The 12,615-nt window shown below is 41.3% G+C and overlaps 2 protein-coding genes across 5 annotated transcripts in view; both read left to right on the top strand.

The window, feature by feature from the left end:
- Nucleotides 1-2,037, top strand: part of LOC116398349 (myosin-9-like) — a 25,031-nt gene extending 22,994 nt beyond the window's left edge. For both annotated transcript variants that reach the window (XM_031874576.1, XM_031874575.1), the window contains one exon: nt 987-2,037. In XM_031874576.1, the coding sequence (XP_031730436.1) occupies nt 987-1,095 (109 nt within the window). In that variant the 3' untranslated portion in view covers nt 1,096-2,037. The remainder of the gene's footprint in view (nt 1-986) is intronic.
- Nucleotides 2,038-2,139: 102 nt separating this feature from the next.
- slc25a38b (solute carrier family 25 member 38b) lies at nt 2,140-10,907 on the top strand. 3 transcript variants are annotated; one of them, XM_031874578.1, is made up of 9 exons: nt 2,140-3,982; nt 4,356-4,446; nt 5,453-5,530; nt 6,336-6,460; nt 6,977-7,061; nt 7,185-7,364; nt 7,900-8,068; nt 8,789-8,952; nt 9,081-10,907. In XM_031874578.1, the coding sequence occupies exons 2-9, from the start codon at nt 4,432-4,434 to the stop codon at nt 9,201-9,203; spliced, it is 939 nt and encodes a 312-aa protein (XP_031730438.1). In that variant the 5' UTR covers nt 2,140-3,982; nt 4,356-4,431; the 3' UTR covers nt 9,204-10,907. The 3 variants fall into 3 exon arrangements, with proteins under 3 accessions (XP_031730438.1, XP_031730439.1, XP_031730437.1); XM_031874579.1 differs by lacking the exon at nt 5,453-5,530; XM_031874577.1 differs by lacking the exons at nt 2,140-3,982; nt 4,356-4,446; nt 5,453-5,530 and having other exon boundaries at nt 5,542-6,460.
- Nucleotides 10,908-12,615: the final 1,708 nt, after the last annotated feature.

Below are 12,615 nucleotides of genomic sequence, written 5' to 3'. Positions count from 1 at the left end.
TTTTTTTTTTTTTTTTTTTTTTTTTTTTTTTTTTTTTTTTTTTGTAGATAAGGTTGCCCATATCCTGGAAAATGTCATGGGTTGCGCTTTAACAGTATTTTTTTTTTCTGGGGTGAGATAGTTCGCATCAGTTCATCATTGTTTTATTGAAGGTGGGTTCTTTTGATTTCCAGTTAATTAACGTACTTTTTTTTTTTTTTTTTTTTTTTTGCTGCGGTCATTATTTAAAGTATTAATTTCTTTCCACTATTACACTTTTTGAGCATTGCTACGTCTCCAATCATAGATATTCGGGGTCCGGTGTAATTACTTTCTGTAATGTTTCTGACATATGTTTATAAATAATTGTATTAAATTTAGTACATATAAAATAAGCTGCCCTTACAAAGTACGTACTTTCTGGCACACTAAATAGTCTGTTATGGGATTTGGAACACACAGCATGTGTGAGATCCCATTATCTGAGTTGCATTTAGGCTACAGCAGTTCAGCCCCAATGCATCTCCTGTGTGGTATAATGCATGCAATGAATTATGTTAAATTGTAACAGATTTTCCCCATTCTTTCAGCATATATTCATATGTAACGTCTTTCCCCATTTATCCTTGTGCTGTGCAGAGTTATGGTTAATTTTGCTTCCCTTAGCATTTTTGAAATTTTGATATTAATCCCTTTTGTGAGTTTGCATTCAGAATAGTTGAGACTGCAAATGTTAAATAGAAAAGCTCACATTGCATGCTGGGGATGTGAAAAAGAGGGCAGGAAAGGTCACTCGAAAACTAAGTTGCTGAAAGGTCTGTTTACAAGTCTTGGTGTGTAGGGCTACTTATGTGGAGAGAAAAAGTTGTATAAAGCCTTTTGTGGCTGCATGATCTTATTTTTTTAAATGTATTCATTAATACTGTACATCTCATCTTCTCTACTTATATCAAGTACTTGTGCAGCACCTGACTGTTTGATCCATTATGTATTTGTTTGTTTTAAAGACGTGGGGAAGTGCCTTTCAATATGCGTCGTATCATAAATCGCACTGGCCTGGACAGCGATGAGGATGTGGACGTGAAGACTGAAACACCTGAGCCTGCACCTGAGTGAACGGAGGGCCAAGAGGGAATAATACAATGACCAGTCAACATGCAGATACAGTTTTTTTAAAAAAAAGCTATTAAGACTTTTTTAAGAGGATTTAGCAATGTATTCCCCTTGACATTCATCTTATAGCCTTATTGTTGCTTTCCATAAAATACATTTGTGTGGCCAAAACCGATTTCAACTCAGTGAATGTAAGCGGTGTTTTTCTAAAGCTTTACGGTCTCTTTTTCTACTTAATGGGTATATTATATATATTATCACACTTGTAACAAGCCATTGCAATTTTTTTTTTTTTTTTTTTTTTTTTTTTTTGGTGCTTGAGGTTCATGTGCAGTTGCTGTACCTTTTTTATTTTTGGGGAAACACTGGACATTTTATGCTGCTTTTGCACAGGAATATAGGTGTTTTGGGAGCTTTTGATGCCGTTTGAAACTGGTTCACATTTGCTATTGTTAGCATCAATCTGCATTTGTACTATAGGCTTTTCCTCTCGCTGACATAATTTCGTGTTATTACCTCAACCAATTTTGCTTAACGCCAACACAGACAAAATGGACACGAGATTGGAAATTGTTCATTTCATTAGAGGTGGTGTAGTCGAAAAGCAGCAATGTTGGTGAATACGTTGGTAGAAATGTTGTGCGATCATCTATGATAGCTTGGTTGATGTATCATTCTTCTCTGGTTTTACACTTTATGGATTGTTGGTGGTGGGCCATCACATTGTAGCTCTCACTGTACTATGTTTGGTGCTATGCTTTGCACAGCAGAGGAGGTTTTCTATTAGCACATTATCCTCTGTTTCCATGCATATTTTAGATGCACTGGTAGGGTATGAGACTATTATCAAACCAATTACATGTCATAGTGATGCCAATATTTCAAGGCTAATCTATATTTCAGCAAATGCCTTGAATGCAATAAATTGACAAATTATCAAATGCATTTGAGTTGTTGTCTCTTGGGTGACTTTTGTCAATTTTGAAAAGTTTTGGGTGAAAGAATAGGGCTAGTTTTTCTAGTCTGTCATAAAACAATACTTGCGTGCCAATACGCACACTGAGGCCATTAGCGTCTTGCCTAAATGGCTGTGAACAGAGCCCCTCATGGAGCAAATTTGAATGCACGTAATCGGGGAATAAATTCCCTGTGTCCATTTCTTCTCAAAGTACACCTGAGTCGGAGTAGTTTTTTGAAATAAGGAACAACCTATAATGGCTTAAAACAAACAAGCTGTCCTCTTCTACTGCAAATATTTCCAACGAAATGTATAACTTCCCTTTTCAAAATGATGCTGCTGGCATGAGGGAAAGCCGAAACTTAGTTTCAGCAAGCATGCCATCAACAATGGAGTCTTTCAACCTTATAGTGTCTGAGGTTGAACATTCAACTGCAGCGAGTCCTCTCCTGTGAGACTAAATGCAGCTCTCCAAAAACATTGATCTGTGAATGAAACCTACACCTTTTGTACACGTTAACTGATCTTAAACTAAATATATCCCTTCTGTGCAAACTGGTTTTTTCCTTCTCCAGAAAAAACCCAAAAGTATATACTCGGCGCATCAGCGAGCAATATACTTTAGAATATTTTTCAGTTGTGGAGTGCTGAAGGAATTATGCAGGTAATGCATAACTAGTTTTTGTAGTAGTAAGGGAGGGAACGCTGGTTAGATTGTGATATGATTTGTCTCAGGTTTGTACAGCATAGGACCTCGGAAGAGTAAAAAACAATAGTTGGATATAATCTGCCAGTTGATTTATGATCCTATATTGACTCCTTTTTTGAATTAACGATGTATAAAACATGGGGGGGATACTAAACCACAATACGACGGTATGCACATATGAAGGCTGTAAATTATACAAACAGCCTAAAATCCCACGGAGACCTTAAGTGTTTCAGACGTTGCATATCACTCATTACATTTCTGTATTCATACATAGTTGGTTATTTTATAATGGTGTATTTATGTAACATTGAACACATTGGGACTCAATAATAGTCTGGCACATGTTTTTTAGGGAGGTTAAATTGTTGGCTTGAAACTCAAATCATTAAATTTACACTGGATAATTACATTTTGCAGACGGAATTAGACTTTTAGTATTTTAAAAGGTCTAATTCCGTTTAGTGGTTTAAATAAATAAAGGTAAATGGTTGCAGGATAATGTACAGTACGATACATACACTGTAATCGGTTGAAAAACACATTTGATGCCATCAAATTCTTTTCATATTAGGACTGATACACAACAGCGACACTCTGAGGCCACTGTTAGAGATGCATTGTACAGTACATACCGGCTTGTTTCATTTTTAAAGAAATTCTAACGGCAGAATATGAACTCTACTCTACATTTTACATATATTGGTGCCTTACAATGCCAATCTCGCACACTAACCAATTTTTCATCACTGAACAAACCAACCAATGCCCTCTGAACTATTGTGGCTGAACTGAGTGACCTGAGAGATGTGTCGGCGCTGCGCTGGAGGTGAACTTAGCTAGTCAGACGCTAACGGTCGCAGCCAGTAGCGATAACGTCAGTCTCTGTTGTATGACATTTATTACTAAGGTTCACATTTTCTATATTGGAAAAGCAGCTTTGGGGCCACGACCTACGGCACAGCGTTAAAGCTACATAGAGCCAGACTAAAGTTAAATAACTTGGCTAACGTCACTAGGGTGAGCTAACACTGACGCTAGCTAGCTGACGAGCATTTGTCAAAGTTCTGTATTCGGCCTGGTAACAGTGTTTACAACTAGTAGACTCTTGAGCAACTTTCACAGGGAAAGTTAAATCAAAAGTTGAATTGAATACTAAGCATGGCGCTCCTGAAGCTGGCAGATGTGACCATCACCTCCATCAATCCTTGACACACAGTCGGGTAAGAAGAGCTAGCATGCTAGGTTAGCAACTAGCTAGCGTTAGTAGTGTATCTGGCTGAGTGAAGCTTCAGCGATGCTTAAATAAACTGGGTGTCATAGCTGGCAGGTTTTCACGGCGTTTGCCTTTAAAGTAGCCCACTGTGTTGTAACCAGTCGCTTGTCGCTCTGTCTGACTTGGATGTGTCCGGCTAGTCAATGTTAGCCTGTCAGGAGAGGCTGTTGTAACAACGTTACCGTTTCCTTAGCATACCGGCACTCTGACTGCTAATTAGCTAAACTAGCTTCCTGCTAAGGCTTCATGGAGACTTTGCAAACGACCATATTGTTTTGAAATGTGACAAGCGGCTGTCATCTTATTTCCCCCTCTTCTAGTAACGTTGGCTGAAATTCACCAGCTTCAAAAACGGCAGCACCAGGAGAGAACCTGGACTCAGCATCCAGGTCAAAGATGGAGTTAGCAGCGGTGAGTGCACCTGTTTGTTCTGGTCCTCACACAGTCAGTGTTCTCAGTCTGTCAGTGAAGAGGTGAACTAACGCATATTTCATCAGCATATATTTTCCTGTACGAATAAAGCAGCTGAAATATAACCAATTGAAATGATGTGTGTGTGTGTGTGTGTGTGAGACCTTTGTTTGTGTGTGAGTGTGTGTGTGACCTTTATAACAATATTTTGCAGATACACAATTTCACTTTCAACCTTTGGACTGTCCAACCAAGCTACCAGTAGTTGATTAATGATAGAAAAGAAACACCCAGTCCAACCTGATGGCACAGCAATTGAAACTACATGTGGGCAATACTGATAACAATCCTGTGCGTGTGTGTGTGTGTGTGTGTGTGTGTGTGAGAGAGAGAGTGAGCGAGCATAATTCGTCTTCATTAAAATATGGCTGCTGCCTATCTTGAAATATTTTCTGAAAATAGGCCTGCCACGATAACACATTTTGGTGGTCAAAATATTGTCCCAGAGATAACTGCGGTAAATACTATTGTGTTTATTTTTGTCTTTTATTTTGTTTAGGAATTTTTTTTAGTGTAGCTTGAGAATGACCGGAAAAGGCCGCTTGTCAGACTCGGGGTGCTCCCTCTGCCACTTATATGAAAATAATACAATAGCATAATAATGCAAGAATATCCTTTTTTCTCTTTCTCTAAAATCACACACACACACACACACACACATACACAGCCACTTCATGACTCATACAGTTTGACAAAGATGCAATTTAGCAGTGAGCTTCGCAGGAGGGGGGGGCAGTACAGATGTGTTGGGGTGTCTCTGAAAGATAAAGATAGAACTCCATAAGAAAACTCAGGCTGGGTTAAGCGTCTGCTTTGGGGGTGGGGGTAGGAAGAGAAGCAGGAGAAAAGCTATCGTGGGTCGGCAGTGGAGCGAGAGAGAGAGAGAGAGGGAAGGTTTGTGAGAGAGATGGACGTGTATATTATAATATGCTATTTGTAATAGCAGCATCACAGAGAGAAGGAGGTGAAAGAGGGCAACATGCAGGAAAAAGAGGATTCTCAGAGCAGAGCCGCGGGCAGGAAGGTAGGAGTGTGTGTGTGTGTAATGCGCGCATTAAAGTGGCACATGTGTGTAGACGCTACATATAGTATGTGATGAATGAAAGTGTGTATAGCAGACAGCTTATGTATGGTGCAGGCATTCTATGTTGTGCTTGCTGTAGTTATTATTGTTATGGCCTTATTAGAAACATTTTCTTTTCTTCGTTTACATATTTTTTTTTTATGGAAGTGTTAACCTTCAAATCCTTCAAAATGTGTTTATCTGTCCGTCTGTCCATATTTGTGTCTCGTATTTGTCCATGAGGCATGTAACCACAGAGGATGTGTGTGTGTGTGTGTGGACTGTCTCTGCACATCTCCATCATCTCCACTGTGTGGAACCTGGCCCCTGCTCTGTGCTACAGGCTTGTTTTTGTAATGGAAATGTCATACAAGCATATTTGTATTACATTTAAAGTCCATTACATGTATATGAGATCGTCTTTATTTTGGATCACATTTCTGTTGTGTCAGGATTTCGTAATGCAGATATTTGTTTGGATAATATTGTTGCATTATTGGAGAGGTGACCAATGGCGAGAAAGATGTTGAATGTCATATTTTCACATTATGCTCTTTACACTGTGACTAATCCTTTATGTTTCTCTTTGCCTTTTCCCTCCCACTCTGTCTGTCATCCTCCAACACCACCCTCTCATTTCTCTGTCCTCCTCTCTTTGCCATCCATCCGTCCATCCTCTCTTTTTCTCCATCCTTCCATCCTGTCTCCCCTCTATTGCCCCTCTCACTGTCTCTCTCTCTCTCTCTCTCTCTGTCGTCGTCCTCAGGCTCACCCGGCTCTCAAAGCCTTTATGTGTGGCTCTGTCAGCGGCACCTGCTCTACGCTGCTCTTCCAGCCTTTGGATCTGATCAAGACACGGCTGCAGACCCTGCAGAACAATGCCAAGCCGGGGTATGTGTGTGTGTGTGTGTGCGTGCCCATGTAACACACAGACACACTTCATGTGCATGAACATGCAAACCCACCTACACCACACATTCTGCTGCATGCCGTCAGACACGTGCACTTCAGCATGCCCCTGGTGTTCTCTTTCTTTTGCTCGACCTTTTTCCACAACATGCTCTCCGGATACAAAGCGACACATACGCAGCATGGCAGGACACGCTTTGCAAGCAGTGCTCGCCTGAATCTGCTGTTTTCACCCATATAGGGCAATTAGTCACACCAAGCACTGTGTAATTATACTGTCAGGCCGCTAGATTGCAATTAGCCCCACTGGTAACAGCAACCGGAAATGTTAACGGCTAAAAGTGGATTTTTTATTTCAAACAACGTTCCACAAGTTGAGGCCTTTAGTTAATTATTGTTTAACGGTCCAAACTATTTATCTTTGTCTGTTTTTGAGTGTCCATATGTTTGTTTTTTCTTTGAGTGTGTCTGTAACCATTCCTAAATTTCCTCCTGCAGTGCACCAAAGGTGGGGATGTTTAGCGTTTTAATTAACGTTATCAGAACAGAGAGTTTCCTCAGTCTGTGGAAGGGGGTTTCACCAGTGAGTAACTGACCTTACATTTTATTTTCAACACTTCTACAAGAATTCCTGCAGTTATACATCCCCGTTGCTTGTATTGATCAATTGTGAAACATGTTTGACACTGCTGTTTCTCTCTGGCAGTCATTTGTGCGCTGCATCCCCGGCGTGGGCATCTACTTCAGCACCTTCTACTCCCTGAAGCAGCACTACTTCCTGGAGCGGGCCCCCAACGCTGGCGAGGCTGTTCTGCTCGGAGCGGGCGCCAGAGCTGTGGCTGGTGTCTGCATGCTGCCGTTCACTGTCATCAAGACGCGCTTTGAGGTGAGTGGCAGTTTCTTTTTTTTACACCGAGAGACCTCAGAGCCCTTCTGACCTGAGATGTGCTGCATGACTCGAGGACGTTAACACTTCTCCATCTGCTCACAGTCCAGTTTTAATTGATGTTTTTTAATTTGTTAACTGGGCAGTTAGGATATTTGTGTGTTGTAATAGATTTATTTAAACAAGTTACTTTCTAAATCCCTTGTATATCCATGACACACACATATTTAACAAAGAGTGATAATGTCCCTTCACGACACGTCCACCTTATGCATTAATCAGTTCTGCTTCGTTATAGCCCTCATTAGGTGATGTGAGACTGCACAGCTGAGCACAACAAATATGGTCTCCAGTGAATGTATCTGTATCTCTGAGTAAGAGACGTATCCAATAAATGATCATTACACCTAGCATGCATACATTTACAACCACAATCTTCAACTGGTACTCCACCGCGGCCGCCTGTAACATTGTCGGCAACATTTTTTAATATATGTGTTCCGTATTCATTCTCCATATCCGTATGTGGTTTCAGAGTGGCTGTTACAACTATGTGAGTGTGGCAGGAGCTCTGAGGAGTGTGTATGAGACGGAGGGCTTCAGGGCTCTGTTCTCAGGGCTGACTGCCACGCTGCTCCGAGACGCTCCGTTCTCCGGCATCTACGTCATGTTCTACAGCCAGGCCAAGAAGGCGCTGCCTCAAGGTGAGAGCCACACTGCGTCAGCTTATCATGATGTGAAGCGCTGTTTTCTTGATCCAGATCTGGTGAGCAGCGGGTCGTCTTTAGTGTTGTCCTTGTTCTACAGAACATTGGTGAAGTGTATCGTGAACAGGTTAGTGCTTTGGAATATATGTCTTAAAATGATTTTTTTCATACGGCAGCAAAAGTGGGTTTTTATACACCTGTTTTTTTGAGCATTTTCAATCAATTAGTAAAAAATCTGAGTGGAAACACCAGAATAAATACAAATAAATAAAAAATTACAAAATGAAAGTTGAAAAATTGCAGAAAGTCTTTGCTGAGTTAGAAAGGTTGGTGTATCGATAGAAACTAAATATAATAAATGATAAACCATCTTTTCTCAAATACTTGACTTAGAAATAAATACAATATTTCCATCATGTTTTCCACACAGTCTTCCTTTGTTTGAGGTTTGACTGCCGTCATTTAATAACCGTTTAATGTCACCCAACTGGACAAACGGTGTCGCCAGCTGTTTATCTCAATGTGCCCAATTGTTCTACATTGAAACGTGCGTTAATACGCATTTTCTTTTGTCATTTGTTCTGGCCATTCTGTCAATGTTTGCATTTTAATTTGGATAGAAACTTGACCGGCGTTTGTCTTCATTTTAGAACAACAACTTGTCCAGAGCTCCGCTCTTTCTTGAAACATGCTCCTCTACTGTCTCTCATCTCTCAGAGGTGACGTCGTCGCCCTATGCCCCGCTGGTGAACTTCGGCTGTGGGATGGTGGCAGGCGTCATGGCGTCGCTGGCCACACAGCCAGCAGACGTGGTGAAGACCCACATTCAAATCAGCCCGTCCCACTGGAGCACAACGGATGCTATCCGCTACATCTACACGGTGTGTGTGCTCATTTAATCACAGCTGTCCGTTTTCATCGCATCGCACATTGTTGTTGGCAAGAAGGGTGCAGCTTGGCAACTACATAAGTATCGTACTGATCTTTCCTGGTCTGTCCTCTCCCTCAGGAGCACGGCATGGCCGGGTTTTTTCGTGGGGCTGTCCCCAGGTCTCTGCGTCGCACCCTGATGGCGGCTATGGCTTGGACTGTCTACGAACAGCTGATGGCCCGAATGGGCCTCAAATCCTGAAGAGCATCATTGACGAGTCACAATAAAACAGGATGAAGTATGAGGGATAATGATATACATTATGTTCTCACTGAAAGCCCCACTAAGGAAGAAACGGGAACCGTGGAGCTCGTAGAGACAGTGAACCAGCACGACCAAGTTTTTGAGAATAACAACCAGGTGTGTGTGTGTGTGTGTGTGTGTGTGTGTGTGTGTGTGTGTGTGTGTGTGTGTGTGTGTGTGTGTGTGTGTGTGTGTGTTGTTATTTAAATGTTTGTGAAAATGTACGTTTGTACGTTTGAGATTGTGATGTTGCACCTGACACACTCTTGTCAATCTTGGGCTGAAGTGACACTCCCCGCTGTGAAGTGAACTTATTCCTCCTCTCACTGTTTATGTTTGGACACCCTGAGGTCTGGCTGCCACTAAAAAGAAAGAGGCTCTGTGACTATGCTGTGACAAGGTATTTTAAAATGCTGTCGAGACAACTGGGACTCTGAGAAAGCTGGCTGGTGTGCTGGTACATCTGCTGAGGTAACCAAAAACCAAAGCACCGCAGAGAGAAGAGCTCTGGCTTCTGCCATATTTTCTAAACTTGCATAAGATTGAGCAATGTTTCTTGAAAATCCCGATAACACCTTTTGTTGCCTTACCGCTCACAACTATGCTACTTAAGTTTGTACGCCACTGTGATGCATTTTGTGGCTCAGCATAGTGAACCCAGATGTGAGTTTTAAAGAAGTAATGATAGTCCGTCACATCTGGGCTTAAGAAAAGTAGCAGACAAAAATTCAGACTTGTGATTTGTACGAGTTGTGTACTTGAAATACTTTTTTTTTGGATAAAAACAGCAACATTTGCACTTTGCACTTTTCCCGACACATTAAGTTAATATTTGAATGACAGGTTGAAATTGCAAACTTGACTTCAGATTTAGTTTAGGAGTCAGTCACTTCCTGTGAGCATATTTCCAGAACATTGGGAGTGAAGCATTGCTTAATCATTGTGCTACTGTGTTTATAAGAGTTATTCAGAATCCTTACCAGTGCTGGAGAGGCGTGATAGATAGATAGATAGATAGATAGATAGATACTTTATTAATCCCGCAAGGGGAAGTTTGTTCGCTACAGCATTATGATACAGCGGATGCAGGTGTGGGCGTTGTCCGGCGTCTTCTTGGCTTTGTAAATATTGGACTAGATACAGAATTATTGGTTGAAACAAACGAAGGCCCAATTTTTATGTTCATTGTACAGTCTCCCTTCGCTATAAATATTTATTATTGTTGATGTAAAAAAGAGGTGATATATTGAAAATGATTATATTTCCATAGTGTTTATGGAAATAATGCCAAATGGAAGATCTCGTTAGTGGAGATTGAAAGACTTCATTGTCTGAACAAAATGGATCATTACACACTCACATTTGAAGATTTTTGGAAGTCTCGATAAGATGACAGAAAAAAGGTCACGAAGATAATTTTAATGACGAGTAGGTTTCAGTGTTAGCTGTGTATCTATCTATCTACATGTGCCGTAATTTACACATGGAAGTTTTGCCTCTTTGATTTATCTTCATCATAACACCACCCCTGTAGTCTTCGTTGATCCTCTGTTGTGACTGTTTTGTTATTGTAGATATTTGGTCTGTGCATGTGTTTGCTCAGACAGACGTCGTGCCTGGCTGGTTTTTAATGTCAATAAACTTTCCTCTTTTTAAAAAATATTTTTGAATTTTTTTATTGTTTTTTTCGTTCCAGATAGCAACTGTTACATCAACCATACCGACCACCTTTTAATAGACATTTTCACAACTATTTGACATTTCACGAACTATTTAACATTTGACGAAATATTTAAATATTGTTCAAAAAAGCTTGTCATTGACAGGTTTGTGGCTCTTAACAAACCTGTGCCATTTAGTTTCTAAATTGACTTGAAAGACAGAAGCAAGATAACTTAGCTAAAATCAAACACTAACTTGTCCTTGTCATAATAGTACAAATGGCAATAATAGTAGGACATATTTGTACAAAGCAGAAATTATAAAGACATTTTAAAGTATATCGTAAAAAGTTGTAAATCACGTTACCTCCAGTGAGACATTTAAAACTTGTGTAACATGAATGACATTTAATAGCAGATGAAGTTGAGTTCGTCCTGGCAGTCCCAGTTCTCCCACAGCCCCGCTTTGGTTAAAGCTCCACAGCGGTTCCGTATTGGACACTGGTGGTCCCGAACCCCTCCCTTGGGCCAGGCCTCATACTCCAGAGGGTCACCGTTCACCCACAGCCAGCGGTCCGCCAGGTAACGCAGGCCGATCCACACCCGCTCAGTGATGCGCTTGGGCTTGATCTCCCTCAGGGCCAGAAGCTGCTCAGCCTCAGAGGCCAGACTTGTGAGTGCAGTGTGTTCCTCTCTGCAGTACGACATCGCCTGCTCCCAGGTCTTCTCATACTCCACCACAATCAGGTTGAAGCAGAAAAAGGGCAGTTCATGAAAATTATTGATGTTGTGCCATCCATCCCTTTTACAGCCTTGCCAACAAACAGAAGCAACCCATTGATGCTGATCGTCTTTAGGTTCGCCCTGAGCCCACGGGACGATTGATGCGTCTCCTCCTCCTGACCACTTCCACTGCGTTTCATTTCTGTAGAGACCGATCCAGAACCTCTCGCTAATTTTCCCGATTGCTGCATTTTTCAGTCCCTCTTCAACCCACGGTGTAGTGATGGGGAACAGATCCGTGTAATTATCTCTGCAGTACTGTTGAGCATCCTTCCATGTGTGTTTATGTTGCACATATTTATGCTTCCCATACTGCGCAGACACACTCGCAATAAAGAGCATTTTCAAAACCACGATCTCCATGGTGGTGAAGTTTTCAGGTAATAGCAGAGATGAGTGCGAAGCCTGTGTTTCAGGTTTCTGTTGCCTCTCCATATAAGTCGATGAATGTCCCCGCCTGTGACTAAACGTCATTGTTTGCATACGTAAATTATACAAAATTCAATCTTGATATCCGAGATGTTCTAGTAGCAGACCATGTGTTTTAACACCCCTCTCTCCCCATGTTTCCTGTCTGTCTCGACTAAATGAAATACCCCAGAAAAAGGGTTTACAATGTGACACAATTGCCCAGTTTGATATGCACGGAAAATGCAGTTTTCTTTCTGAAGAGGGCCACTCCACAGGATAATCGGCAGAGGCTGTGCAATGGCATTATTTAGCCATGCTTGACTGTCTGAAGTAAAATAAACCAGGACACTGATTTGCAATTGAGCAACTGAAGTCAGTGAAGCCTCCTCACATTTCCCTGTAGAGTTTTGCTAAGGAAATTTATTTCCATTTGACCTTGAGAGACAAGTGGTGGAATCAAGTCCTGTTTGAAGTCATGATGTCCTGCCTGCCATTTGACTTTAAACAACATAGCA

Source organism: Anarrhichthys ocellatus, unplaced genomic scaffold (assembly GCF_004355925.1).
Source record: "Anarrhichthys ocellatus isolate YVR2014 unplaced genomic scaffold, GSC_Weel_1.0 scaffold83, whole genome shotgun sequence".
In the NCBI taxonomy this organism is placed as follows: domain Eukaryota; kingdom Metazoa; phylum Chordata; class Actinopteri; order Perciformes; family Anarhichadidae; genus Anarrhichthys; species Anarrhichthys ocellatus.
The sequence above is the reverse complement of the archived record's forward strand: the minus strand, read 5'-3'. Positions and strand labels throughout refer to the sequence as shown.

Bases quoted from the DNA above. Each gene is read 5' to 3' on its own strand.
- slc25a38b (XM_031874577.1), top strand. From the start codon at position 6,081: ATGGCGAGAAAGATGTTGAATGTCATATTTTCACATTATGCTCTTTAC. The intron at 6,461-6,976 runs GTATGTGTGTGT...TTCCTCCTGCAG, and splicing joins CAGAACAATGCCAAGCCGGG to TGCACCAAAGGTGGGGATGT. The intron at 7,365-7,899 runs GTGAGTGGCAGT...ATGTGGTTTCAG, and splicing joins TCATCAAGACGCGCTTTGAG to AGTGGCTGTTACAACTATGT.